Below are 24,594 nucleotides of genomic sequence, written 5' to 3'. Positions count from 1 at the left end.
GTAAATGCTAAAGGTTGGAGAAAAACAAAAGAGACATGTCCCTACCTTCAAAGAATTGGCAGACATATAAGTAAACAGGCAATTACAGAGGTCTCTAACTCCTCACCTTTCTTTCATTCTTCAATCAACTCTCTGTAATCAGACTCTGTCCTATCATATCCACTGAAACTATCCTAGCCAAGGTCACTAATGACTACTTGCTGTTAAGTGCTTACCCAACTTCTCTGCAGATTTTGACACATAAACTCCACTTTTTCTTAAAGTTTTCTTGTCTGTTGGTTTCTTTTAAATAACTCTCTTCTTGTTTTTTCTTTCTGTCTAATTGCTTTTTCTCATCAATTTGGCCATAGGGGCTGATGTTCTCCAAGGCTCTCTTACTGAACCTCTTCCTCATCTGTATAGTCTCCCTGAATAATCTCATGTATTTACATAGCTTTAACTACCACCTACTTACTGATGACCTCCAAATCCATCCCTCCAAGGAATCCTTTGTAGTTTCCTCCCAGCCATGGCCAAGAATAAAGATATGTTATGAAAACTATTATGGCTATGTCATAGCATCTCAAGGAGTTTCCTCAGTTACCACCTCTACCCTCCATTCTGAATCCCCTTCCTCTCACCTGATAATCCCCAGTTTCCATCCTATTGTCTAGTACCTGGATTTGCCTTTCACCCTTACTTAACTGCTTGTTTGGCTTTTGGTTTCAGAATTTTCCATGAATGCTGCCTCTCAGATAATGCTGTACTGCAGCTCCAAGCCTGCCCTGCCTCACTCCTGTATGCAGCCAGGTCTAATGTTCTCAAACATTACTTGTCTGGAAGGGGAGATTAGAAAATAGCTCAGATCTCTTACTCAAAACTATATATGCCTGCTTTCATTACTACCTGTAAGTCCTTCAAGTATCTCCAATTCAGCCAGTTAAAAACTTCCTCCTGACAGGTATCCTATCTCAGTGAATGATCTTACCATCTATCCAGGACCCCAGTTAGGAAATATAAAATTATTCTTAACTCTTTCCCTCTGTCACCTCTCATATCATGTATCAATTCTAGCTCCCTATATTTTCAAACCATTCCCTTAATTTAATATTTATTGTCACTACATCATTTCTCTTATGAATTACTGAATAGCCTCCTAACTGGTCTCTGTGCTTCTCATCTTGCTAGTTCTAGTATATTCTGCTGCTACCAGAGGACTTTCTCTGACACATATCTAATTACACATCACTTCCAGCAAAAAAAATTGCTATGACTCCCTATTGTATATAAGATGGTAACGCAGGGCTCTCTGCCCCTAAGAGGCCTGAGGTGACCTCTGAAAATGGTTCGCTATTAGCTTGACCCAGAAAACCCTACGAAATCATGTAAATCAAGAGGTTTAGATCTTTGTGTTCACATTAAGAACACATGTGAAGGACCTCTTTCACTATTTCTTGTAGGGCTGGTTTTGTGTTTGCAAATTCCTTTAGTTTTTGTTTGTCCTGGAAGCTTTTTATCTCTTCTTCTATTTTCAATGATAGCCTAGCTGGATATAGTATTCTTGGCTGCATATTTTTCTCGTTTGGTATTCTGAAGATATCATGCCAGTCCTTTCTGGCCTGCCAGGTCTCTGTGGATAGGTCTGTTGCCAATCTAATGTTTCTACCACTGTAGGTTACATATCTCTTCTCCCGAGCTGCTTTCAGGATTTTCTCTTTGTCTCTGAGATTCATAAGTTTTACTATTAGATGTCGGGGTGTTGACCTATTTTTATTGATTTTGAGAGGGGTTCTCTGTGCCTCCTGGATTTTGATGCCTGTTTCCTTGCCCACATTACTGAAGTTCTCTGCTATAATTTGCTCCAATATACCTTCTGCCCCTCTCTCTCTTTCTTCTTCTACTGGGATCCCAATTATTCTAATGTTGTTTCGTCTTATCGTATCGCTTATCTCTTGAATTCTGCCCTCGTGATATGTAGTTGTTTCTCTCTCTTTTTCTCAGCCTCTTTATTTTCCATCATTTGGTCTTCTATATCGCTGATTCTTTCTTCTGCCTCATTTATCCTAGCAGTTAGTGCCCCTGTTTTTGATTGCACCTCATTAATAGCCTTTTTGATTTCGACTTGGTTAGATTTTAGTTCTTTTATTTCTCCAGAAAGTGTTTCTCTAATAACTTCCATGCTTTTTTCAAGCCCAGCTAGTATCTTTAAAGTCATGATTCTGAACTCTAGGTCCGACATCGTACTAATGTCAGTATTGAGTAGGTCCCTGGCAGATGGTACTACCTTTTGTTCTTTTTGCTGAGGTGATTTTTTTCGTCTTGTCATTTTGTCCAGAGGAGAACTGATGAATGAGAGAACAGAATGCTAACAGGTTAACAATGTCTCCAGCAAATATACTCTATACAAATCAGAAAAGACCTGAAACCAGGGGACAAGAAAGGGAAAGAAAGAAGAGAGAGAAAAAAAGGAAAAAGATAAAGATAAAAACAAAAAAAACCAGAATATGATCAAATATGATCCGGCTAGTGCATAGATCAGTGCCACACAGTAGCTTTTGGGCATATTTTGGTCTGTTAGAAGAAAGTGCCTGCTAAAATTTTAAAGGAAGAAAGACTTATATATGTACAAAATAAGGGTTGATACAATGAAGGGATGGCAGATGACTGTAAAGATGAAAATTATAAAAGATTTTGTAAAAGGAATTGATAAGAAGTTGTTAAAAGAAAAAAAAAGTACACATGTGAAACTGCCCAGGCCATCAAGGGTTTGCATATCCGAAAAGCCACCAAGTATCTGAAAGACATCACTTTACAGAAGCAGTGTGTGCCATTCCATCGCTACAATGGTGGAGTTGGTCGGTATGCCCAGGCCAAACAGTGGGGCTGGACACAGGGTCAGTGGCCCAAGAAGAGTGCTGAATTTTTACTGCACATGCTTAAAAATGCAGAGAGTAATGCTGAACTTAAGGGTTTAGATGTTGATTATCTGGTCATTGAGCACATCCAGGTGAACAAAGCCCCCAAGATGTGGCGTAGAACGTACAGGGCTCATGGTTGGATTAACCCATACATGAGCTCTCCCTGTCACATTGAGATGATCCTTACTGAAAAAGAGCAGATTGTTCCTAAACCAGAAGAGGAGGTTGCACAGAAGAAAAAGATATCCCAGAAGAAACTAAAGAAACAAAAACTTACGGCCTGGGAGTAAATTCTGCAGAATAAATGCAAATAAAAATAAAAAGAGAATGTTGGTGGCCTTTTATTATTAAACATATTTCAAGTATCTTCGAAAAAAAAAAAAGGATGGTAACGCAGGATCTACCTCATGCCTACCTCTCCAACTTTTCTCTCATCACTCACCAGCTTCCAGTTTCAAAGAGTGTGCCAGTGTAAGAGCCCAGTTCTAGAAAAGCCTCAGGAGATGCTACATAATGAATTCTCTTAAATTACTAAACCCACAAACTTTCCAGAGCCCATGATTCTGTGGTTGGCCAGGTCTGGGTCCTGGTTCTGGACCTAACCATACTTCCTCACTGCTATGACAAAACGCCTTCTAGATAGGATATAGAAAATAGCCAATATAGGGGCACCTGGGTAGCTCAGTCAGTTAAGCATCTACCTTTGGCTCAAGTCATGATCCCAGAGTCCCAGGATCAAGCCCTGCATTGGGCTCTCCACTCAGCGGGGAGTCTGCTTCTCCTTCTCCTCCTGCTCCTTTTCTCTCTCACTCTCTCTCTCACTCTCTCTCTCAAGTAAATAAATAAAATCTTAAAAAAAAAAAAGAAAAGATCCAATATAACTCACTACAAACTTACCTTTTCCAGACATAGCACCAACCGGGAGAGTTATATCTATACTTGACATACCGGGACCCAGCACAGGTAGCACCACAACTACAAAGAGCTGGAGAAATATCCTTGAGAGTTCTGGTATGGATTGGAGAAGTCTGTTATTAACATGACACTCCAGAATGGGGACAATAGAGTCTCAGGGCCAAATTGAGTCATGTTTACCCAAGATGGTCACTAAAAACCTAGCTGAAATGAAGAATTAGAGTCAATATCTAAAGGGGCCAGGAAAATTAGTGAATATTAGGTCCATGAAGGTTAGAGGCAGGAAGGAACCAGGTATGCTGACAGGTCAAGTAAAATGGCTTAAAATTAAGTCTGTGATCAACAGGTATGTACTGAAGCTTCCTTGTTATACACCCATGCCTCTATCTTGCAGTTTTCCTCTCTAGCCACCTGTGGGGTTAAATAGAAGTAGTCCAACACAGTGATATCACTGTACTTAGGGCTCAGTTCCCTTCCCAGCCCCCAAATCAGACAGAGGATAGCCAGAGACAAAATTTTTTCCAGACACCATTTACTATTATGGAGCAATTACCCCCTCATATCCTCAGGTTTGATTACCATGGATTTGGGACTTGGAAGAGTAGAGCCTGAAAATGGCCATTGGTCATTCAGGGTAACTGGGGAAGAAAGGGGGCAAGAAGGGTCTGCCAGACAGTGTTCAGCATGTCTCCTGTGGGATAGATCTTTTCTGGCCCAAGTGAATGGATGGTCCAGAGCTACAAAGGCCTTAGAAACCAGCCAGAGTCTCCTCCATTTATCTTGATTTTCTCTTCCCAACCTCCTCTTAAGAGTTCTCATCACATTCCAGAAGTTGTCCCCAAATAGACCTTCTTTAAAGTGTCAGGCTGCCACTGAGAAGTTTGTTCTGGCTTATATGTTCCAGGAAACAGAAAAGGTCGACTTCTCCTACAACAAACTGGCTGATCCTAAGTTTTCATTTTATGACAAGACTTTGGTAGAAGCAGTGAAAAAGGGAGATCACTGGGTGCACTTGTTTTTCCTCTCACTCTCATTGTGTCATACTGTGATGTCAGAAGAGAAAGTGGAAGGTGAGGAGGGGCCCAAGGACTCATTGACCGAGAATATGTCATAGAATCTAGGATGGCTACAGTTGGGGTTGGTTTGGTATCATTTGTAATGACTTAATCTAAGAGCTTTCTAATAGGGAGCGTTGTCCAGCAGTGGGATGGATAGGCAAGTATCCTGTGTGATGGATAGTCACTGGAGATACTCAAGTAGAAGACAACCTCTTAGTCTTAAAGAAGATTCAGTCATTGGAAAGGGGTCAAACTTGATGCTATCTAGGGGGCTTCTGATCCTGAGATTCAGCAATGTTTGGTCGCAGAGTCTATCTGAATTGTCCCCAAGATCAGCCCCATTATCTCTGACAAGACTTCCTGAAGGATGAGTTGAGTTGTCCTCTTGTTGCTTCACAATTTCATGGTATCCCCACATATCCTAGTTTCTTTTGTAACCAAATATGACTATGACATCCATGAATTTACTTAAACCTCTTTTAGAAACAATGAATGAGAAATGACTAATTAAAAATTAAGAAGGCTTTTGGACCATTTGGGTGGCTCAGTCGGTTGAGCATCTGATTCTTGGTCTCAGCTCTGGTATTGATCTCAGGGTCATGGGTTCAGGCCCCACATTGGGCTCCACACTAGGCATGGAGCCTACTTTAAAAAAATATTAAGAAGGTTTTTTTTTTTTTTTTTGGTAACAAACAAGAGTTTAGGCAACCAAATAAATCATATGCTTTAAAATTAATGTAATTTAATTTAATACTACTACTATTTTCAAATATTTGTAGTATTAAATTCAGAGTGAATCACTTAGCTTCCCAGGATGAGAGTTTCAAATATTAAAATACTTTAATATAATATAATACTACTACCCTTAGTAGCACCTTGTATATATACTTTAATGTAATACTACTACCCTTAGTAGCACCTTGTATTTGTATATCACTTTACAGTTTTACAAATTGCTTGCATTTTTTTTAAGATTTTTAAAAATTTATTCATTTGAGAGAGAGTGAGAGCATGTGGACAGGGGAGGGTCAGAGGGAGAGGGAGAAGCAGACTCCCCACTGAGCAGGGAGCCAGACGTGGGGCTCCATCTCAAGACCCCAAGATCACAACCTGAGCCAAAGGCAGCCGCTTAACTCACTGAGCCACCCAGGCGCCCCAAATTGCTTACATTTATATCATCTCCCACAATCTTCACAACAGCCCTCTTAAGTAAGCAGAACAAGAAAAATGACCCCAGTTTTATAGAAAGGGAAACTGAAGCTAAAAGAGATTAAATGACTTGCCTAAAATCTTATAGTTAAGAAGGCAGAGATAAGAACCCATCTCAGGTCCCCTCCCTCTTCAGGAGCTTTGTATTACTTTCACCAAACTTTACTTTGCTGCCCACCACAAAAATAATAATAATAATAATAATAATAATAAAAAGAACCCAAATCTCATGTCTCCTGGTGCCAGGAGATCCTACGCCACCACAGGCGTCTCCAGAGCTGACATTCTAATAAGTTGCTATTATTTGAAGCATATTTGGAATTGTCTTTGTTTATTGCCTTAAGTGACAAGGTAGGAAACAAGAAAATAGTCTTACTGTCCTAAAGATACATCTTATATCTGACCTAAAATTATATGTCCCATGTGCCTTATTAACAAGTATAAGACTCTGATGATGCATAATTCTTTTTAAAAATCAAATTGACCTTCTGAAGAGAAATAATCCAAAATATACCTCAGGTTGTGGTGATATTGTAAAAGAGGAGTTATGCATTTTTCAGTGCTATGGTGTTTGCATTCATCAGTGCAGTTTTTTGTTCCATTCTCTTTATGACCAAAATAATTTGAAGCAGTTATTAGAATACAGTATTTCGTGATGAGAAAAAAATAATAGATGTCACAACTGAGGAGTGAATTCAAGGTTTTTCTTTTTTTAAGATTTTATTTATTTGAGAGACAGAGCGTGGGCACACAAGCAGGGAGGGGGCAGAGGGAGAGGGAGAAGCAGACTCCACACTGAGCAGGGAGCCCAACGCGGGGCTCAGTCCCAGGACCCTGAGATTATGACCTGAGCCAAAGGCAGATGCTTAACGGACTGAGCCACACAGGCGCCCCTCAAAGGTTTTTGTTGTTAACTTTCTGAAGTGTTTCTTCACAATCTAGGAAAGTATTTTTTCAATAGTGGACACTGAAAACTATGAGTTAAAATTACCTTATAATGGCAAAATGGGAAAGAATAAATTTTATTTCACTCTGCTGTAAAAAAAATTCAAGAGGAGTTACAGAAATGTCTTGAGTAATATAAGATTGACAGACTGATTCAACAGAGTGAATCACTTAGCTTCCCAGGATGAGAGTTTCAAAGGTGACAATATTCACTTATATATATATATATTTTTTAATTGTTTATTAAATCATCAGTCTTATTATCATCAATCCTATTATCCTATTCTATATGTCCTACCCTTATTGTCCTACCTTATATGAGTGTTCATCAAAGTATAGCCAGTCTTGGGGCGCCTGGGTGGCTCAGTCGTTAAGCGTCTGCCTTCAGCTCAGGTCATGATCCCAGGGTCCTGGGATCGAGCTCCGCATCGGGCTCCCTGCTCCGCAGGAAGCCTGCTTGGCCTCTCCCACTCCACCTGCCTGTGTTCCCTCTCTCGCTGTGCCTCTGTCAAATAAATAAATAAAATCTTAAAAAAAAAAAAAGTATAGCCGGTCTTATATAGGAGCAGTTTACCCAGAACAACCTGCTTGAAACTCACCCAGGAGATTTGTTAAAAATTCAATTTCCTGAGCCCTCCTCCAGTATTTTGTGATTCTGGATTCAGTAAGTTTGAGTAGGGCCCAGGAACCTGCATTTTTAACAAGCCCTCTGACCCTTTACCCACCAAAATCAGAGAGTGAACTATGTTTTGTTCATTTGTGTGTATTGCCTGTACCATGTTCCTCTATAATACTAACTCAGGTCTGTGAAATCAGTTGGAAATATTGGAAAGGAAAAAAAAAACTGACCTGTACGCAACCTAGCTTTTTAGAGCCAAACTTGTGAGGAAGTTTGAAGAAAAATGTTCCCTCTTGGGCTCTATCTTTATATAAGCTGGGTTGACTTTAGCTGCACATCTCTGTGGGCCCCTCTCTCCTGCCAGGTAAGCTGATGTACCAGGCTCAGTCCCCAGATGAAGGTGCCCTTGTCACTGCTGCCAGGAACTTTGGCTTTGTGTTCCGTTCCCGCACATCTGCGACGATCATGGTAGTTGAAATGGGTGAGACCAAAGTCTACCAACTGCTGGCTATTTTGGACTTCAACAATGTACGCAAGAGAATGTCTGTTATTGGTAGGTGCCCCTCTTAGTCAGTCCTCTCCCCTTATTTGTCTTTCATACACATTCACACATTGACTTTCTCTTTTATATACACACAAATGTTTTCTCCCACTCACATGCCTTCTCAAAGGTATCGTACCTCAAATACAATACATAGCCATTCCTACTTTCTCCCTCACATACCCTGTATATTTTCTCTTTGGGAGCTTGCTACCATATACTTCTTTAGTGTTCCTGGATAGTGTCTTGTCTGAACTCCCAAAGCCAAGATAAGAATAGAGAATTAACCCATAAAGCCTGAACCTGGAGTAAGAGATAGGGGCAGACAATTAAGGGAAATTCATACTCTCTTATTCTCAATTAGGTTGAGCCTCAGACTGAAGAGGAAGAAGGTCATTCTTCATTCTTGGTCCTTACTAGGTATGGGCCTTGGTCTGGAACTTGGACTTGGGGAGCTTAATATGATTCTGCATCAGAGTCTTCCAAGATGAGATTGAACTCATGGAAGAACTGGTTGCATAAGGTCTCTTCCCACTCCCACCAGCCTTTACTAACTGCATCATTTGTCCTCTGTGACCACTCAATGAGTGCTTTGCCCCCAAAAGAATCGGAAACAAATGTCACGGGAACAGCCTCATGCCATCCCTCAGTGGCCCAGACAAGTTCTTGTAACAATGGGCCTATATGGTTACTCTGCCCAATTTGTGTATCCTTAGTGAGGACACCTGAAGATCGAGTAATGTTATTCTGCAAGGGTGCAGACACCATCCTCTGTCAGCGGCTCCATCCATCCTGTAGGTCCCTCAGAGATGTGACCATGGAACATTTAGATGTAAGTGTATAGGTTGCTGGGGAGGGAAGCTGTGGGTGGTTCTTTGTACATGGATTATGAATCCACATATATGTCTTTGTGTCCATTGTAACCTTCATACATTGCTGATAGAAATGTAAAATGATGCAGTCAGTCTAAGGGATTGAGCCACCCAGGAACCCCCTGATGCAGTCATTTTAGAAAACAGTCTGGCAGTTCCTGAAGAAGTTAAGCGTAGAGCTATCATATGACCTAGCAATTCCACTCCTAGGTATATTCCCAAGAGAAATGAAAATATACATCCTCACAAAAACTTGTACACAAATGTTCATAGCAGCATTGTCTATAATAGTGAAAAAGTAGCAACAACCCAAATGCCCATCACGAATGGCATAGATGAATAGGTAAAATGTGGTATATCTAAACAACAAATATTATTCAGTCCCAAAAAGGAATGACATACTGATACATGCAGATGAGCCTTGAAAACATTACATTAAGTGAAAGAAGCCAGTCACAAAAGGCTACATATTGTATAATTTCATTTATATGAAATACCCAGAATAAGCAAATCGGTAGAAACATGTAGGTTAGTGGTTGCCAAGGGCTAGGGGAAAAGAGAATGGGAATGACTGCTAATGGGTACAGGGTTTCCTTTGGGAGTGATGAAAATGTTCTGGAATTAGATAGTAGTGATGGATGCACAACTTTAAGGGTATAATTTTTTTAACCAACTGATTTGTATACTGTAAAAGTATGAATTTTATGATCTATACATTATATTTCAGGTTTTCAAAAAAAGTCCGTGAAGTATCCCACACAGGACAGTTCTTATGTCCTATAGTGTTTCCCAGAAGCCACAGTATTTTTTATGGGCTAGTCTGAAAAATTTATCTTTTTTTTTTAAGATTTTATTTATTTATTTGACATATAGAGTCATAGCAAGAGAGGGAACACAAGCAGGGGGAGTGGGAGAGGGAGAAGCAGGCTTCCCGCTAGCAGGGAGCCTGAAGTGGGGTTCGATCCCAGGACCCTGGGACCATGACCTGAGCCAAAGACAGACCCTTAACGACTGAGCCACCCAGGCACCCCTGAAAAACTTACCTTTTAACGTTCCAGAACACATGAATTAGGGTATCTTCTCAGAGAGCATTTCCACAGGCTGGCTCCAAAGGGGGTCATAAAATTGTTTCAGATCTTTTGACCTGTGTCCTGCTACCCACCTTAACAGACACCCATAATAAAGCCTGACTACACTACAATCTATTAACCACAGATGATAAACTTGTAAGAGTGAAGCTTATACTCAGGAGTCAAGATTCAAAAACTCTTACAAAAGCACAGCTCCAGGCCCTCTAAGACAGGAATCAGCAAACAGGTCATATAAAAACAAGCAGCAGTCAGGATTTGCTCACCCCAATAGAAAAGAAAAAAACACAAGTAAGGGGTAAGTAAGAAATAACTTCAACCACAGACTGCTAAATTATTTGTTGAATGAATTAAGAATCTGTCAGTGTGTTAAACCTTGTTTAATATCCTATGCAAGATCAGTTTCTGTCAAATCTCTTCCTTCTAAGAAGTCTCTGAGATCTTCTCTCAGGCTTCTTTTCATAGCTTCATCTGCTAATAGTACAGAGGTTTAAGAGATGGCATTCCGTACATATATTGTTTTATGTTCATTTCACCTGACAACTAATGTCAAACACCGAGGAGTTTCACAGGGAACTAAGAGCAGAATATCAGGATGATAAAATTCTTTTTCTCTTTGCTCTTATAATGCCAAAGTGAATTATTTTGAAGCTCACTATAACAGTGATCATGTAGAATTTTTATTCATGTGCAATTCTCAGGACATAAAATCTTCTAACTCATCTTCAGTTGGATATGAGTTCTGCCCTAAACTACACACACTCTCACTCAGATCTCCTTATGATCAAGAGTATACTTTACAAGATAGTTAACTGTGGTTAGTTGGGATATACTGGTGGTCACAGAGCAAAAAATGCTAACTCATCCAGAGAGCATTTCCGCAGTGCCTCATTAACACAGTTGGCTGTGGCTAATCAACTGAGCCAATCAGCTGTAGACAAATATACAAGTGTGTGTGCTTTTGAGGGGCCTGTTGGATGCTTGAAGGAAGGCAGGGAAAGAGGAAAATAAAATGAATATATGGGGCTCCTGGGTGGCTCAGTCAGTTAAGTGTCTGCCTTTGGCTCTGGTCATGATCCTAGGGTCCTGGTCAGGCTCCCTGTTCAGCGGGGGAGCCTGCTTCTCCCTCTCCTGCTCCCCCTGCTTGTGTTCCTGCTCTTGCTATCTCTCTATCAAATAAATAAATAAAATCTTTTTTTAAAAAATGAATGTATGCTTGTAAAAGATAGTAAGTCCTTTGAGTATGTTTTATAACAACTCCTTTTTACTTTAGTATTCCATTCTCATATTACAGACATCATTATCCTCTCTGTAAGCAGTGAATTATTATCCCAGTTTTACAACAAAGAAATCTAGAAGCCTTAATTTTTCCCAGGGTCACACAGCAAATTATCTAACTACAGGTAAAAGCTAGAACTTTCTATATTTCAGAAGTACTTTCAAACTTTGCCCCCAGCTATCCTGGCGCCACCTTTAGGACATTTTGCTGAGAAAGCTCAATGGTTGTTTTGTGGTTAAGCTAGGTACTAGCCCCATGGTACTCATCATTAAATCCTATTTTGCAGGCAAATGGGTTGGTGGGGTCAGTCTGCTTTTTCCTAAACTCAGCCCTCACCCAGCCCAGGCCTACTCAGTGCACACACATGTCTTGCAGGATTTTGCTGTTGAAGGCCTCCGCACCCTCATGGTGGCCTACCGAGAATTGGATAATGCATTCTACCAGGCCTGGAGCAAGAAGCACAGTGAAGCATGCCTGTCTTTGGAAAATCGGGAAGATAAAATGTCAGATGTCTATGAAGAGATCGAAAAAGACTTGATGGTTAGTGTGAGGAAGCCAGGAACAGATTGGGGGCAGGATTGGGGGTGGCAGTCAGCAGACTGAGCAGAGCAAGGTCTCTGAAAGTGGCTTCCAGCAAATCAATAGGTTCAGGCTCTCCGGATACAGGATACTGGAATCCAAGCTGACTCAGGATGTCCCGGATCTTTGAAATCCATAAATCATGGGGCAGGGGGGGAATGTACTAGTTATAAATTTTATCCCAAAGCTGCTCACAGAAGCTAAGTAATCTGGGAAAAATGAGGATCTTAATAATACACAGATTAGATTATCCAGAACTAATTGATGGAAATATTCACTCATTCATTCAACATATTTATTAAGTGCCTTCTGTGTGCCAGGCATGTTTTAAGCCCTGAGCATGTAGCAGCAGACAAAACAGACAAAAAAGTAACATATATAGTATGTTAGATAATGAAAGTGCTATGGGAGAAAATAAACCCAGGGAGAAAGCTAAGGAGTTATCAGCATATGCATGAATGTTTTGGAGAGGGCAGAGTATAGTTACTATTTTATACAGGGTACTTAGTCTTCACTTAGTCTGAGCAGAAACCTGAAGAAGGTGGCAAGCCAAACAGATCTCTGGGGAATTAGCTTTCCAGACAGAGAGAATGGCATGAGTGGAAGCCCTGAAACAGGAATAGGCCTAACTTGTTAGTTGAACAGCAAGTCAGCTAGTGTGGCTGATACAGTATAAGTGAGGAGGAGTGAATAAAAGGACATGAGACAGAGAAGTAGTAGAGTGCCCTCATAAGCCAGTATAAGTACTTACAATGAGATATGGAAAGCCATTGAAGAATTCAACCAAAGAAGTGATGTGATAGCTTTTTTTAAAAAGACTTACTTGTTCGTTTATTATTTATTTATCTGAGAGAGAGAGAGAGTGTGAGCAGGGGGAGGAGCAGAGGGAGAGGGACAAGGAGACTCTGCTCTGAGTGCAGAGCCAGACATGGGGCTTGATCCCAGGACCCTGAGATCATGACCTGAGCCAAAATCAAGAGTCAGACGCCCAACTGACTGAGCCACCCAGGCACCCTGATGTGATGGCTTTTAGAACAGTCACTCTGGCTGCTGTGTTGAGATTATACTAGAGGGGAGCAAGGACAGACCCAGGGAGACAAATTAGAAGATAGTTGTAATAGTACAAGTGAGAGATGATGATGGCTTGGACCAGATAGAAGTAGTGGAAGTGGTGAGGAGTCATCAAATTCTGTACATTTTTTAAAGGTAGAGCCAACAGAATTTGCTAATATATTAGATTATAGGATATGAGAGAAAGAGAAGTTAAGAATGACCGCAAAGTTTTTGACCAGACTGATACAGGCTGGCTCTGCTATTAAAAGAGAAATTGCTGATACCAAATGGGAAAACAGAAATTCCAAAGGTCACACATTTCCTTCCATCATCAGTTCTGTGGTTAGTATTTCTAATCTGTCCTTCTGGAGGCCTAGCAGAAATCAGCCAATTGTTTGTCCATCTGTCAGTTCCTCAGACTGAGTCCTGGTGCCCATCCCTATGGTCAACACTGGAAAGCCAGGAAGTGTGCTGTGAAGCAAAAGAGCAGTGAAAGTATATTGAGAAACAGATGGTTTAGAAGTGGCACAGGGCTTCATGTATGACTTGGGCAAGTCTTTTCCCTCTTTGATCCCTAACATTCTGTGTCTAAATTTGATTTATGTGGTTGAAAACTTGCATCTGTTGAGAGGCAGAGGGTGCTGAATTTTATACCATTTGGATCCTCATGTCAGGACAGAGCCAGCTTGCTAAAGAGGATGATGAGGTGCCCGTTGAGTTGTTGGGTAGCACTAAATGCTGTGACATTCCGCCTTTTCCTCACTCACTGCTCTCTCTGTTCAAAGCTGTTAGGGGCCACAGCCATAGAAGACAAGCTGCAGGACGGTGTACCTGAGACAATCACCACCCTGAACAAAGCCAAAATTAAGATGTGGGTCTTAACTGGAGATAAGCAAGGTAAGGGGAAGCTCCTCACTTGACCAGTCCTCTTTTCTGTCCACCTTAGCCATTTCTTTTATTTTGTGTCTTCTTTTTTTCTTAGCCATTTATTTAACAAATACCTTATAATCCAGGTCACGTCCTTACAGGACACCTTCACTCCTAGTCTTGTACACAGTTTTCTAAGAGTATACTTTATGCTGGATTCTGTATTAGGCAGTGGGGACACAGAGATGATTCAATCAGACATGACCCCTGTCATCCAGGAGCCCACAAGCTAAAAACTTTGGAAGTACCTTTGACTGTACCCTCTCCATTGTCCCAAAGACTCATTATCTCACCATGTCCCACCAAGTCTTCTGAAGATGCCCTTGACTGCGCCACCACCCTAGTTCAACCTTTGTCCCCTGTTGATTGTACTTGTGCAAAAAACTTCTGATTGCTGTCTCTTGTCCTTATTGATTTCAGTATAGCCTACTTAAAACCATCAGCTTAATCTTACTAAAATATATTACTTTTATATGTTATTCCTCTGCTCAGAAACCTTCAGAAACTTTATGTGGTAAAGTCAGACTCCACTCTCTGAGGTCTTGATAATCTGTAGCTACCTACAGGGCGCCTGGGTGGCTCAGTTGGTTAAGCGACTGCCTTCGGCTCAGGTCATGATCCTGGAGTCCCGGGATCGAGTCCCACATCGGGCTCCGTGCTCAGCAGGGAGTCTGCTTCTCCCTCTGACCCTCTTCCCTCTTGTGCTCTCTATCTCTCATTCTCTCTCAAATAAATAAATAAAATCTTTAAAAAAAAAAATCTGTAGCTACCTACATAGAGCATCCTGATGTGACCGTTATCTTTAGTGTCCCAAACAATCCAGTTCCTACTCTAGGGTCTCTGTTTGGGTTGTGTACCCATTTGAAATCTTTTTTCCTTCCCCTAAACGAGTCTTACTTATCCTTCAGAGTCTTTTCCCAAGAAAGTTTCTATGACTTTCTATGCAATCTCTCCTCTGAATTTTGATACCACTTGCAGTGAGGGATCAGGATTTAATTTTTGTAATTTTTTTTTCCTTAGTATGAATTTAGTCCAAATTCCAGAGTTCTTGATGTAAAGAAAAGACCATAACCGAAACATATCCCAGTCCCCCAGAAAATCTGACATAAAAGCAGGCACAGGGAAATACATCCTGACTGGAGAAGTGGATACAGAGTGGAATTGTTGTAGGAAATAGGGGAAGGCCCTGTTGGAAGGCTAAGGCAGAATGGTGCTGGCTTCAGTGGCACATATACTAAAATTAGAATGATACAGAGAAGGTTAGCATGGCCCCTGCACAAGGATGACAGGCAAATTCATGAAGTGTTCCTTGTTAAAAAATGAAAGAAAAAGAAAAACTAAGCCAGAATGATCCTAGTTATTGATAAGTAACTCACAAGTCTGTACTAGGCTGACCATTCCTGTGTGTTTGAATATGGTCTCCACTGACTCATGGAAAACATACTTTCACTGCATCCATGGCAAATGTGGACAAATGGGCTCTGCTGCCCACCATTAGTGCCTATGTATGTATACACTTTTGTAAAGACCCTGTCCCAGCCAAAATGTCGCCAGTGTTCCCCCTTCCCTGCAGAGACTGCTGTAAACATTGCCTATGCCTGCAACATATTTGATGATGAAATGGATGGGATGTTCATCGTGGAAGGCAAGAATGATGAGACTGTTCGGCAAGAGCTCAGGTACAGCTGGGAGAACTGCCACAGCTCTTCATTTAGTATGACCCCCACACTGTTGGAAGGAACAAAGAAGAAACGGAGAAGGGGAAAACAAAAAACCTAAAATATTTGAGATAATTTTGGGAAGATGCTTTACGGCTCAAGGAGTTGGAGAAGTGTGATGTGTGGACGGTCAGGGACCTGAGACAATGGCAGTTCTCAGGAGGCAGCCGAGTTTGAGATCCTGGCTGGGGCTTTGTAGAGGCTCTGTATCTACCTTGCCCGCTTTCATTCTGGGACACTTTTACTTTCCTAAGTTCTGGGGCTTTCAGTCAGACATTAACTACTACTCTTGGCTTTCAGGTCAGCAAGGGTCAAGATGAAACCTGAGTCTCTACTGGAATCAGACCCAGTAAACACTTACCTCACCACGAAGCCCCATATGCCCTTCAGAGTACCTGAGGAGGTGCCCAATGGCAACTATGGCTTGATCATCAATGGCTACAGTCTGGTGGGCAACACAGAGCTACAACTCTATTCTTTTCTCCCAAGGAATTTTTTTCCTAGGTCCAGCCCGCTTCAGGGAAATTTTAAGACCCCTTGTCTATTTCATGAGTCACCTTTTTCCCCTCTCTTCTGGTGCCCTTTCCTGACAGACACTTCTCCCTACCTTTCTCTAGGCAGGAATAATGAGGAAAGAGAAGCCAAGAGCATGTTCCTTCCTTATCCAAATTCTTCACTACGATGTGGCCTATCAGTTAGGGGAAGAGGGAAAGCAAACAGAACCAGGTCCTCTAAAAAGTCACTTGGCCTTATAGCCCAGTTAACTTATTTGACCCAGTGAGAGAGGCTGACCAGTTTCCCATTGGAGGCTGGATCAGATATGAGGATGCCTAGAACTGACTTGGGGACTTAGCCTCCCTCAGGAGTGGAGCACCTGGGAGCCACTCTGCCTGACCTATGTAGTACAGGAGAGTATGGATATGGGGAAGGGCCTAGGAAGATCCTGTCCTGAGAGCCTTTTGGGGCAACCTGAAATGTGGGTGTGTCCTGGTACTGCAGGCCTATGCTCTAGAAGGGAACCTGGAGTTGGAACTGCTGCGAACAGCGTGCATGTGCAAGGGGGTAATCTGCTGCCGAATGACACCCCTTCAGAAGGCCCAAGTGGTAGAGCTGGTGAAGAGGTACAAGAAGGTGGTGACACTGGCCATCGGGGATGGGGCCAATGACGTCAGCATGATCAAAGGCATGTGAGGGTTGGGGGACAGTAACCTCCAACCAAAGGCTTGCCCTTTCCTTCCTCCATGGGCAAAAACCAACCTGGGTGGCACTGTGTTGTTGGTTCACACTCCTGCATATCATATGTATTATACATTTATAATGTACAATATAATGTACTACTTACAACCTAATTCATGCTCCTCTATACCTGCATTCCCACTTATTTACACCTGTATACATCAGTCCCTATGCAGACACACACACATATTCAACTTCATGCACTTAACACACACAGACACAAATACGCCTTATTCTTACAGGAATAAGAACATATGCATATATTCACAGAACAGGCCATGCAACTACCATACCATCTTTCCAAGATGGTATCAAAGCCTACATAAACAACCACTGGGCAAGAGTCATAGTCTGTTCCTTTTTTGAAGGTTGTATGCCTGAGCAATGTTAGGCAGAAGACAGGACTGCTCAACCAGGGAATTAGCTATGAGGCACAATGTACGGATCTCTTCTCCCCTGAGGCAGTGTTCATGAGAACTTGCCCTGACTCCCCTGGCTGGAGGAGAATAGCCAACTTACTAATGCTTTGGACCAACAGAAGCAAATGGCTGAAACTAGTTTTAATTTCAGCTGAATATTGTTAGCTTTCAGCAACTTGTGGTTCTATGAAATATGGACAACATCTAGAGGTCCTGTAGTCCAACCTCTTTCCCCATCCAGGAAACACTAGCAGACATTCTACCCTCGGCTTTAATACTAGAAAGTGTTCTTGCTCTTTTCCTCACTTTCTAGAACTTCTCTGGTTTTTAGGGCCTTAAAGGTTTCAACTATTCCATTAAGCATTGCAATAGGTATATACCAGAAGATCAATGAATTTACCTTATACTACAACAGACTAATTAAAACATTTAAGAACTTCGGTCTTATTTTCCATCAAGTATAATCCCTGTTTTATCCAGAAAAAGTCATTTTAGGCCTCTTGAAGAACTTGCTTCTCACTAACAAAGTATGTACATCACTTATTTCCTCCTAACAGTTGGATTTTAGCTCTTTAGATAAACTTTGGTAATTAAATATTAATTTAGATTGACATCCATCCTGCATCTTTAATTGATGTAAGTGGCTTCAAAAGATAACAAGAAATCTTTACCTCAGCATCTAGAGAGCAGGAAAGAGCCTAGATGGCTATAGTAGGTACAAAGACCATCCAGGAGAGCTTTCTAGTACTAGCCATGACAGGCATTCCTGAATGGCAGCATCCAAAACAAAGTGCAGATGAAGGAGCTGTTTTCTGACAATCCACTAAGGAAAAGGGCAATCCACTACAGAGAAAAGGCTCCACTTAGTGTGTGCCATTTTGAGCTGGGTGGTGTTTTCCAATGTAAAATAATTTATACAACATGATCTCAGCCTTTCTTTTACACTTCCCAGGCTGGGAGCCCAACAGACAAGCTCTATGGTTGAGAAGCTTCTGGGATTTCTTTGCAGCTGCCCACATTGGGGTTGGCATCAGCGGCCAGGAGGGAATGCAGGCCATGCTCAACAGTGACTACGCCTTCTCCCAGTTCCACTATCTTCAGCGTCTACTCTTGGTCCATGGCCGCTGGTCCTATAATCGCATTTGCAAGTTCCTCAGCTACTTCTTTTACAAAAACTTTGCCTTCACCCTGGTGCACTTCTGGTATGCCTTCTTCAGTGGGTTCTCTGCACAGGTAGGAGATCAGGTGGTATTCCCCACTCTGGTCAGCTGGGTCTTCTTTACTCACCCCCACTTCAGCCATCTCAGACCCTTTTTCTTTTCTAGAGACCAATGTATGACATATTGCCATCCATCCATAAAGCTCCTCACATGGGGGCACCTGGGTTGCTCAGTCAGTTAAGCATAAAGGTCCTCACCCATGCTGATCCCATCTCCTAACCTTACATTTAACCTTAGATTTCCAAACCCTAACTTTTCTGGCTTGGCTCTGACTTGGACTTGACTCCTACCTCCAAAACTCTCCCGTAAGATATTTTCACCTTTTACCTGACATGGAGACCTAGTTTCCAAACATAAATAATATGGGAAAATGCTTGGATCTGGGAGGTATTTTTAGCATCCAAAACAATTTTTATGGAACAGGCTAAGCCTCAAGGGGCCTCTGAGTCTTGCCAGACAGGCTAGCTATGGTGTTCACCTGTAGCCATACTTCAGACACAGCTTCCCTTACTTCTACTTCCCCACCCCGACACCCCTTCTCCCTGCCCCAAACATACACTGTTGTTGCTCTAATGAATTAATTCCACATTTGAGTATGAAATCTCCCCGACAGTAGTGGGGAAAAGTGGCACCTGGATTTTGATGTTCTACGAGGAATCCCTTTTCCTATGAGAAGTTTTTCAGGGTTCTCAGATTCCCAAGAAAGACCACCTCAGGAATGATTATGTTGGGAAATACCTACTACTTTTGTGGCCTTGGGCTCTGGGGGAAACAGACTGTTCAGCGGAAAGTAGTAGACTTGTATACCCACAGTGTGTAACAAAGCCATTTTAGTTTGTGAGAGGTGTATGCATATGTGTGTGTTTTGCTGACCCCTTGTGGCTAGTAAAGGAGCCCTCTTTGGACCCCAGGATGGAGCACCTAGCTAGGAAAGGGTCATTGAGTCTATTCTACTTACCAATGTTAGAAAGTGTCCATGTTATAGAAGCTACTGAATGCCATAAATCAGATAAAAGAACCCAGAGGCTTACATGCCTGAGAGTGCAGGGGTACAGCTAGCATTCCCTAGCAGGCACTCTGGATCTTTTCTGTGCAAGGATGGGCAGTGCAGGTCATGTAGGGTTGGTCCAAATCAACCTTGTAGGGTTGGTCACAAACAAGCTTGATGTGGCCTTGCCCCAGCCTGGGACCCAGGGTTCTAACTAGAGTAGGACCAAATAGAGATGGGGGTCAGCCTTCTCTGTCAGATTTCTGAAATCCAAATCCTGCCCTAGGTTAGTGTAGTGATGGGTAGGTGGGGGCCAGAAGGACCTCTATTGAACCTGGGAGGTAGAGCTGGGGCTTTAGAAAAGAGAGGAATCTAAGAAATCTCCTTGGTACTCTCCTAGACTGTTTATGATACCTGGTTTATCACTTTCTACAACCTGGTCTACACCTCCCTCCCTGTCCTGGGCTTGAGTCTGTTTGATCAGGTAAGACCAGCAGCAAGCCTCTTAGTCAGGGCTAAAGCCCCTGGGCCCTTGAGGAGTATTCCCAAGAGTGGGGAGGACAAGAGCTGAGTTCTACTAAGTCAGCTGTAAATGGAATAATGTCTAGAACAAGGAAGGGAGCTCATCACCTGGAGAGGTATCATGGATAAAGTAAAGAATTTTCCTTTACAGAGAATAATCATCAGTTTTAGAAATCCAAGTTTTCCTGTGTCAATTTTGTTTTTGTAGAGAGAAACATAGAAATTGTGCTTTATAGTAAATTGAGTGTGCATGAAAGGTAGCGAAAGGAAATAGAGTTATTGGAGAAAGACTAGGTAAAGCAAGGGGCTTCAAGAAAGGAGAGACCCATATAGAGATGATAAGCCAATGCAGGGTGGCCTCGTTGAGAGTCCTGAATGCCAAGGCATGGGAATGTGGGTATAATATTTTGAGTCATAGGGAGTCAGCCTATGGGATATCATTTGTCCCTGTCAGAAATTTCCTGGGCATTGGGGATCCTAGTACCATACCTCTCCCTCCTCTTCTATCCCAACCTCTAGTCTTGGGCACAATAAATAGAAAAGAAGCCTCCAAAGAAGAATAAAATAGCTGAAAGAGGACATCATGGGATCATGGTTCCTGGTCTCCATCAGGGTAGGAAGTAAAATTCTCCACAAGGTAGCTGCTAGCCACAGAGCAACAAGAGAGATGAATTGTGTCCTATGAAGCTTCAGTTGGCTAATTCTAGGGATCCACAGCCTCTCAAAAACAAGCCCCAAGCTTTGTTATCCCAAGTTTCAGATTTAGGAGATGAAGATGATCCAGTGGCATTCACATAGAGAAATCCTGTCACCTGAGTTCACCGGTAGCTATGGGAATGGGAAGAGCATCACAGAACATGGAAACCTCCATGTGACTAGCTGGTCCCCATTGGCTTCCCCTCTCCTTTTATTGGCTTTTGACACAAAAAAATATTCAACTAAAGGAACACTTAAAACTGGGGACTCATGTACCAACTGCACCCCATCCCAAGCTCCCATCCTCCCTTCCAGCTACCTCCAACCAACCCTAATTAGCCCCCATCTCCCCTATCCTATCTGCTTCTAGGTCCTTACCACCACCTTGACCTTCTCCTAGCTTTCTTCCACTACCTAGATCCCTTGCCTTGAGTATAGGACTTCAGGAAGGGTCTGTGGTCACTGCTCTGTTCTCTGGTTCCACTTCTCAAGTAATCCATGAGGAAGCTCCTAGGCAGCCTGTCAGCAGATGCAGTGAGGAGAAAAACTTCTACTCTGATGGAGATGGGACCTTCTATGGAGAGACCCTGAGCCTTCCTCCTTACCCTCTGGTACTTCCAGGATGTGAATGAAACGTGGAGTCTTCGCTTCCCAGAGCTGTATGATCCAGGCCAGCACAACCTCTATTTCAACAAGAAGGAATTTGTGAAGTGTTTAGTGCATGGGATCTATAGTTCCTTCGTGCTGTTCTTTATCCCTATGAGGTCCATGCACAACTCAGTGCGCAGTGATGGGAAAGAGATCTCCGACTACCAGTCCTTCTCCCTGATAGTTCAGACCGCCTTGCTGTCCGTGGTCACAATGCAGGTGTGGCTGGGGGAGTGGAGGGAGGGGATGGTGAGGGAGGATTGGTTGGGGAGCCTGTCTGGAAGAAAGGGAAAGAAGGTGGGAGGGAAAGCAGGAAGGGATCATTCTCCACTGCGGACTGGAGAAGGGAGGTGGCTGATATGTCCCAGGTTGTAGAGTATTGCACATAAGAGAGTGCTTTTCAGATTGCCCTGGATACAACCTACTGGACGGTGATAAGCCACATCTTCACCTGGGGCAGCCTGGGTTTCTACTTTTGCATCTTAATCTTCCTGTACAGTGATGGCTTGTGCCTAATGTTCCCCAACGTCTTCCAATTCCTAGGTAAGGCTATGCCCACCCAGTGTGTGGCAAGGAGGTGGGGGATAGGGTTGGGAAGTGTGAACCAAGTACATTTGTTTAATAAATGTTCACTGAGCAGTTATTACTATGTACTAGGCTCTGTGAATATAGATAGGAATAAGACATGGTCTCTGCCCTAAAAGGACTCAAAATCTAGCTAGGGAAATATTTTACCCATTAGATTTTCTAAGATATTTTCAAATTTCTTATCTAACTTAATCTTTACAAGCATCCTATGAGGTAGAAAGGGCAAGAATTATTAGCACCATTTTAGAGACTGAAGGTTTTTAAAAATTAAATTACTCAAATCTAGCTCTCCTGGTTCCCAGTCCAGTATCCTTTCTACTGTGGCATACTGCCTTATTGTCTCCCGTATTAATTTCCCTACCTTTCATTCTACTTTGATGGGAACAAAATACAGAGAGGACAGGTAATAGGTGTAGCTGCCTCTCACCTCTCATCAAGGCACTCATTTTTCCCCTCCAAAACCCTGTCTCCCATTTTTGTGTCCAGGCCAATGTTCCAGGATTCCTATAACCTACCCCCACTCTCCTGCCCAGCCCAGCCTTTAGAGACATGTGAATTCCCCGTGACTTTAGTGGTACAAAGGACCTCACTGTAATTCTGCACTTATTTTTTTTTTAAGATTTTATTTATTCATTTGAGACACAGAGATACAGAGAGAGAGAGAGCATGAGCAGGGGGCGAGACGAGGGAGAGGGAGAAGCAGGCTCCCCGCTGAGCCAGGAGCCCAATGTGGGGCTCGATCCCAGGACCCCGGGATCAGGACCTGAGCCGAAGGCAGACACTCAGCCACCTGAGCCACCCAGGTGCCCCTGCATTTATATTATTAGGAAACTTAATGGTCTCCAAAACAATAATTTCCTTCTTTGGAATGGAGAGGTATCTAAGTTCTGGATGACAGTCCCCTTCCTCTAGGCTCTGGTTCAGCCGCCCTCTCCCACCTCATTGTTTACAGGTGTGGCCAGGAACACTCTGAACCTGCCACAAATGTGGCTGATTATTATCCTCAGCGTGGTCCTCTGTATTTTGCCTGTGATTGGGTACCAATTTCTCAAGCCACTATTCTGGCCTGTCAACGTGGACAAGGTGAGTGCAACAAGGAATCTACCCAGATATAATTTATGGCCCTCTTTGCCTTTGCCTCTGTGGATAAAAACCCTGTCCTCCATGCTCTGACTATAGATTATGGACAGAATTCATCTTTGCAAGAGACCTCCACTGCCACCGCCTACCCGGACCAAACTGAAATACGCAAGCTCTCGACGTTCTGCCTATGCATTCTCCCACAAACAGGGCTTTGGGGCCCTCATCACTTCAGGCAAAACAATGAAGGACAGGGTATTCAAGAAAAACAGCTTTCCTTTTAAAAAGTAGAGGCCCGTAGGGAAATCCCAAAGGAATCAGTCATTGCTCTTCCTCCCTTTATTACACAACTGAATAAGGATGGATTTAGAGCCCCCGGGAAACTAACAGAAACCTGCCCTTCTGCACTCACTCCAGGGGCTCAGCCTCTTCGTTTCCTAGAAGGTTGTGCCCAGGAAGGCAAGGAAAGGTAAAGAAAGAGCCTCCAGATATCTGTCAGAATTGCAGCATTTCAAGAAAAAGTGACATCAGACTTCCCTTCCATCAACCCTTCCAAGTTTTAATCCAGACAAGCAAATATGGAAGTGGTGAGTGAAGAGGGGCAATGTGGGAAAGAGAAAAAAAATATATGACCTAAGAATCTTACTTTGGGCCCTGTTTCCCACACCCAGAGCAACCATAAACCTTGCCAGGGCCCCACACAAACATATCCCATCCAGACACCCTTCTCAGGTTTATCTGGGGGCTTCAGGGTAAGTCTTTTGCTGGCCCTATGTCTCAAAAGAAGGAGGCAGCTATGAAAAGTTGGTCATAAAAAGCTGAAGGAGAGTTTCTGGAACAAAAAAAAAGAGGAGCTGGTTCCTGCCTTGATAAGACAGCTCAAGATTTTGCCTTCTTCCCCTCTCGTTGACCCCTTTTACCCAAGAACTGACACCTTTTCAGGCTTCAGAACTGGGAGAGGGAGACTGCTGGGGATGTTTAAAAATCTTTTCTTGAGAGGGTATTAGCCACAATTGATGAACATTTGTCTTCATTCCATAAAATTACTTTGAGAAGAAATTGTTTGTACTTGGGAAATTGTTTCTGAGAGGTATATGGAGTAATAAATTGCTTATTTTGGAGTGGAGAGATGTGTATGATCTGTTGGATCCCAGTGACAACAACGTCCAAGCAATATCATTGGCCCACAGATCCCCACTGCCTTCCCCACCCTCTTTCTCTTCTTCTTCAGCTCCACTGCACTTTTCTGCCCTTTGTTGCTAAACTCTATCTTGGCCTCCGTATGACCACATCCTTTAACCATATAGCTTTATCCCCTTTACACACCTTAAATATTGGTTCCCAAAGATTAGTACTAGGTTCTCTACTTATCTTAGTATGCTTTTCCTGAGTGACTTCATCCAAATGCATGACTTCATTTACCAACAGAAAGAAGATTCTAAACTCTCTTAGATCTTTCTTAGAACCAGATCCATTTATTAAACTGATTCTGAAATC

At 42.5% G+C, this 24,594-nt stretch overlaps 1 protein-coding gene and 1 non-coding gene across 5 annotated transcripts in view; both read left to right on the top strand.

The window, feature by feature from the left end:
• LOC112809601 (phospholipid-transporting ATPase FetA-like) overlaps positions 1 to 24,218 on the top strand; it is a 108,679-nt gene extending 84,461 nt beyond the window's left edge. For 3 of the 4 annotated variants that reach the window (XM_073881386.1, XM_073881387.1, XM_073881388.1), the window contains 14 exons: positions 4,717 to 4,882; positions 8,008 to 8,196; positions 8,901 to 9,016; positions 11,799 to 11,963; positions 13,841 to 13,952; positions 15,556 to 15,661; positions 16,001 to 16,148; positions 16,700 to 16,883; positions 18,308 to 18,588; positions 19,964 to 20,047; positions 21,403 to 21,648; positions 21,834 to 21,972; positions 22,970 to 23,100; positions 23,197 to 24,218. In XM_073881386.1, the coding sequence (XP_073737487.1) occupies positions 4,717 to 4,882; positions 8,008 to 8,196; positions 8,901 to 9,016; positions 11,799 to 11,963; positions 13,841 to 13,952; positions 15,556 to 15,661; positions 16,001 to 16,148; positions 16,700 to 16,883; positions 18,308 to 18,588; positions 19,964 to 20,047; positions 21,403 to 21,648; positions 21,834 to 21,972; positions 22,970 to 23,100; positions 23,197 to 23,388 (2,259 nt within the window). In that variant the 3' untranslated portion in view covers positions 23,389 to 24,218. The remainder of the gene's footprint in view (positions 1 to 4,716; positions 4,883 to 8,007; positions 8,197 to 8,900; positions 9,017 to 11,798; positions 11,964 to 13,840; positions 13,953 to 15,555; positions 15,662 to 16,000; positions 16,149 to 16,699; positions 16,884 to 18,307; positions 18,589 to 19,963; positions 20,048 to 21,402; positions 21,649 to 21,833; positions 21,973 to 22,969; positions 23,101 to 23,196) is intronic. The other variant, XM_025852938.2, reaches the window with a different exon arrangement.
• LOC112809672 (U6 spliceosomal RNA) lies at positions 15,193 to 15,299 on the top strand. The gene has a single exon (XR_003204633.1). It is a non-coding gene; the product is annotated as a U6 spliceosomal RNA (small nuclear RNA).
• Positions 24,219 to 24,594: the final 376 nt, after the last annotated feature.

This window comes from Callorhinus ursinus, unplaced genomic scaffold, assembly GCF_003265705.2.
Source record: "Callorhinus ursinus isolate GAN/ISIS: 27379988/994484 unplaced genomic scaffold, GSC_fseal_2.0 scaffold42, whole genome shotgun sequence".
NCBI lineage: Eukaryota > Metazoa > Chordata > Mammalia > Carnivora > Otariidae > Callorhinus > Callorhinus ursinus.
The sequence above is the reverse complement of the archived record's forward strand: the minus strand, read 5'-3'. Positions and strand labels throughout refer to the sequence as shown.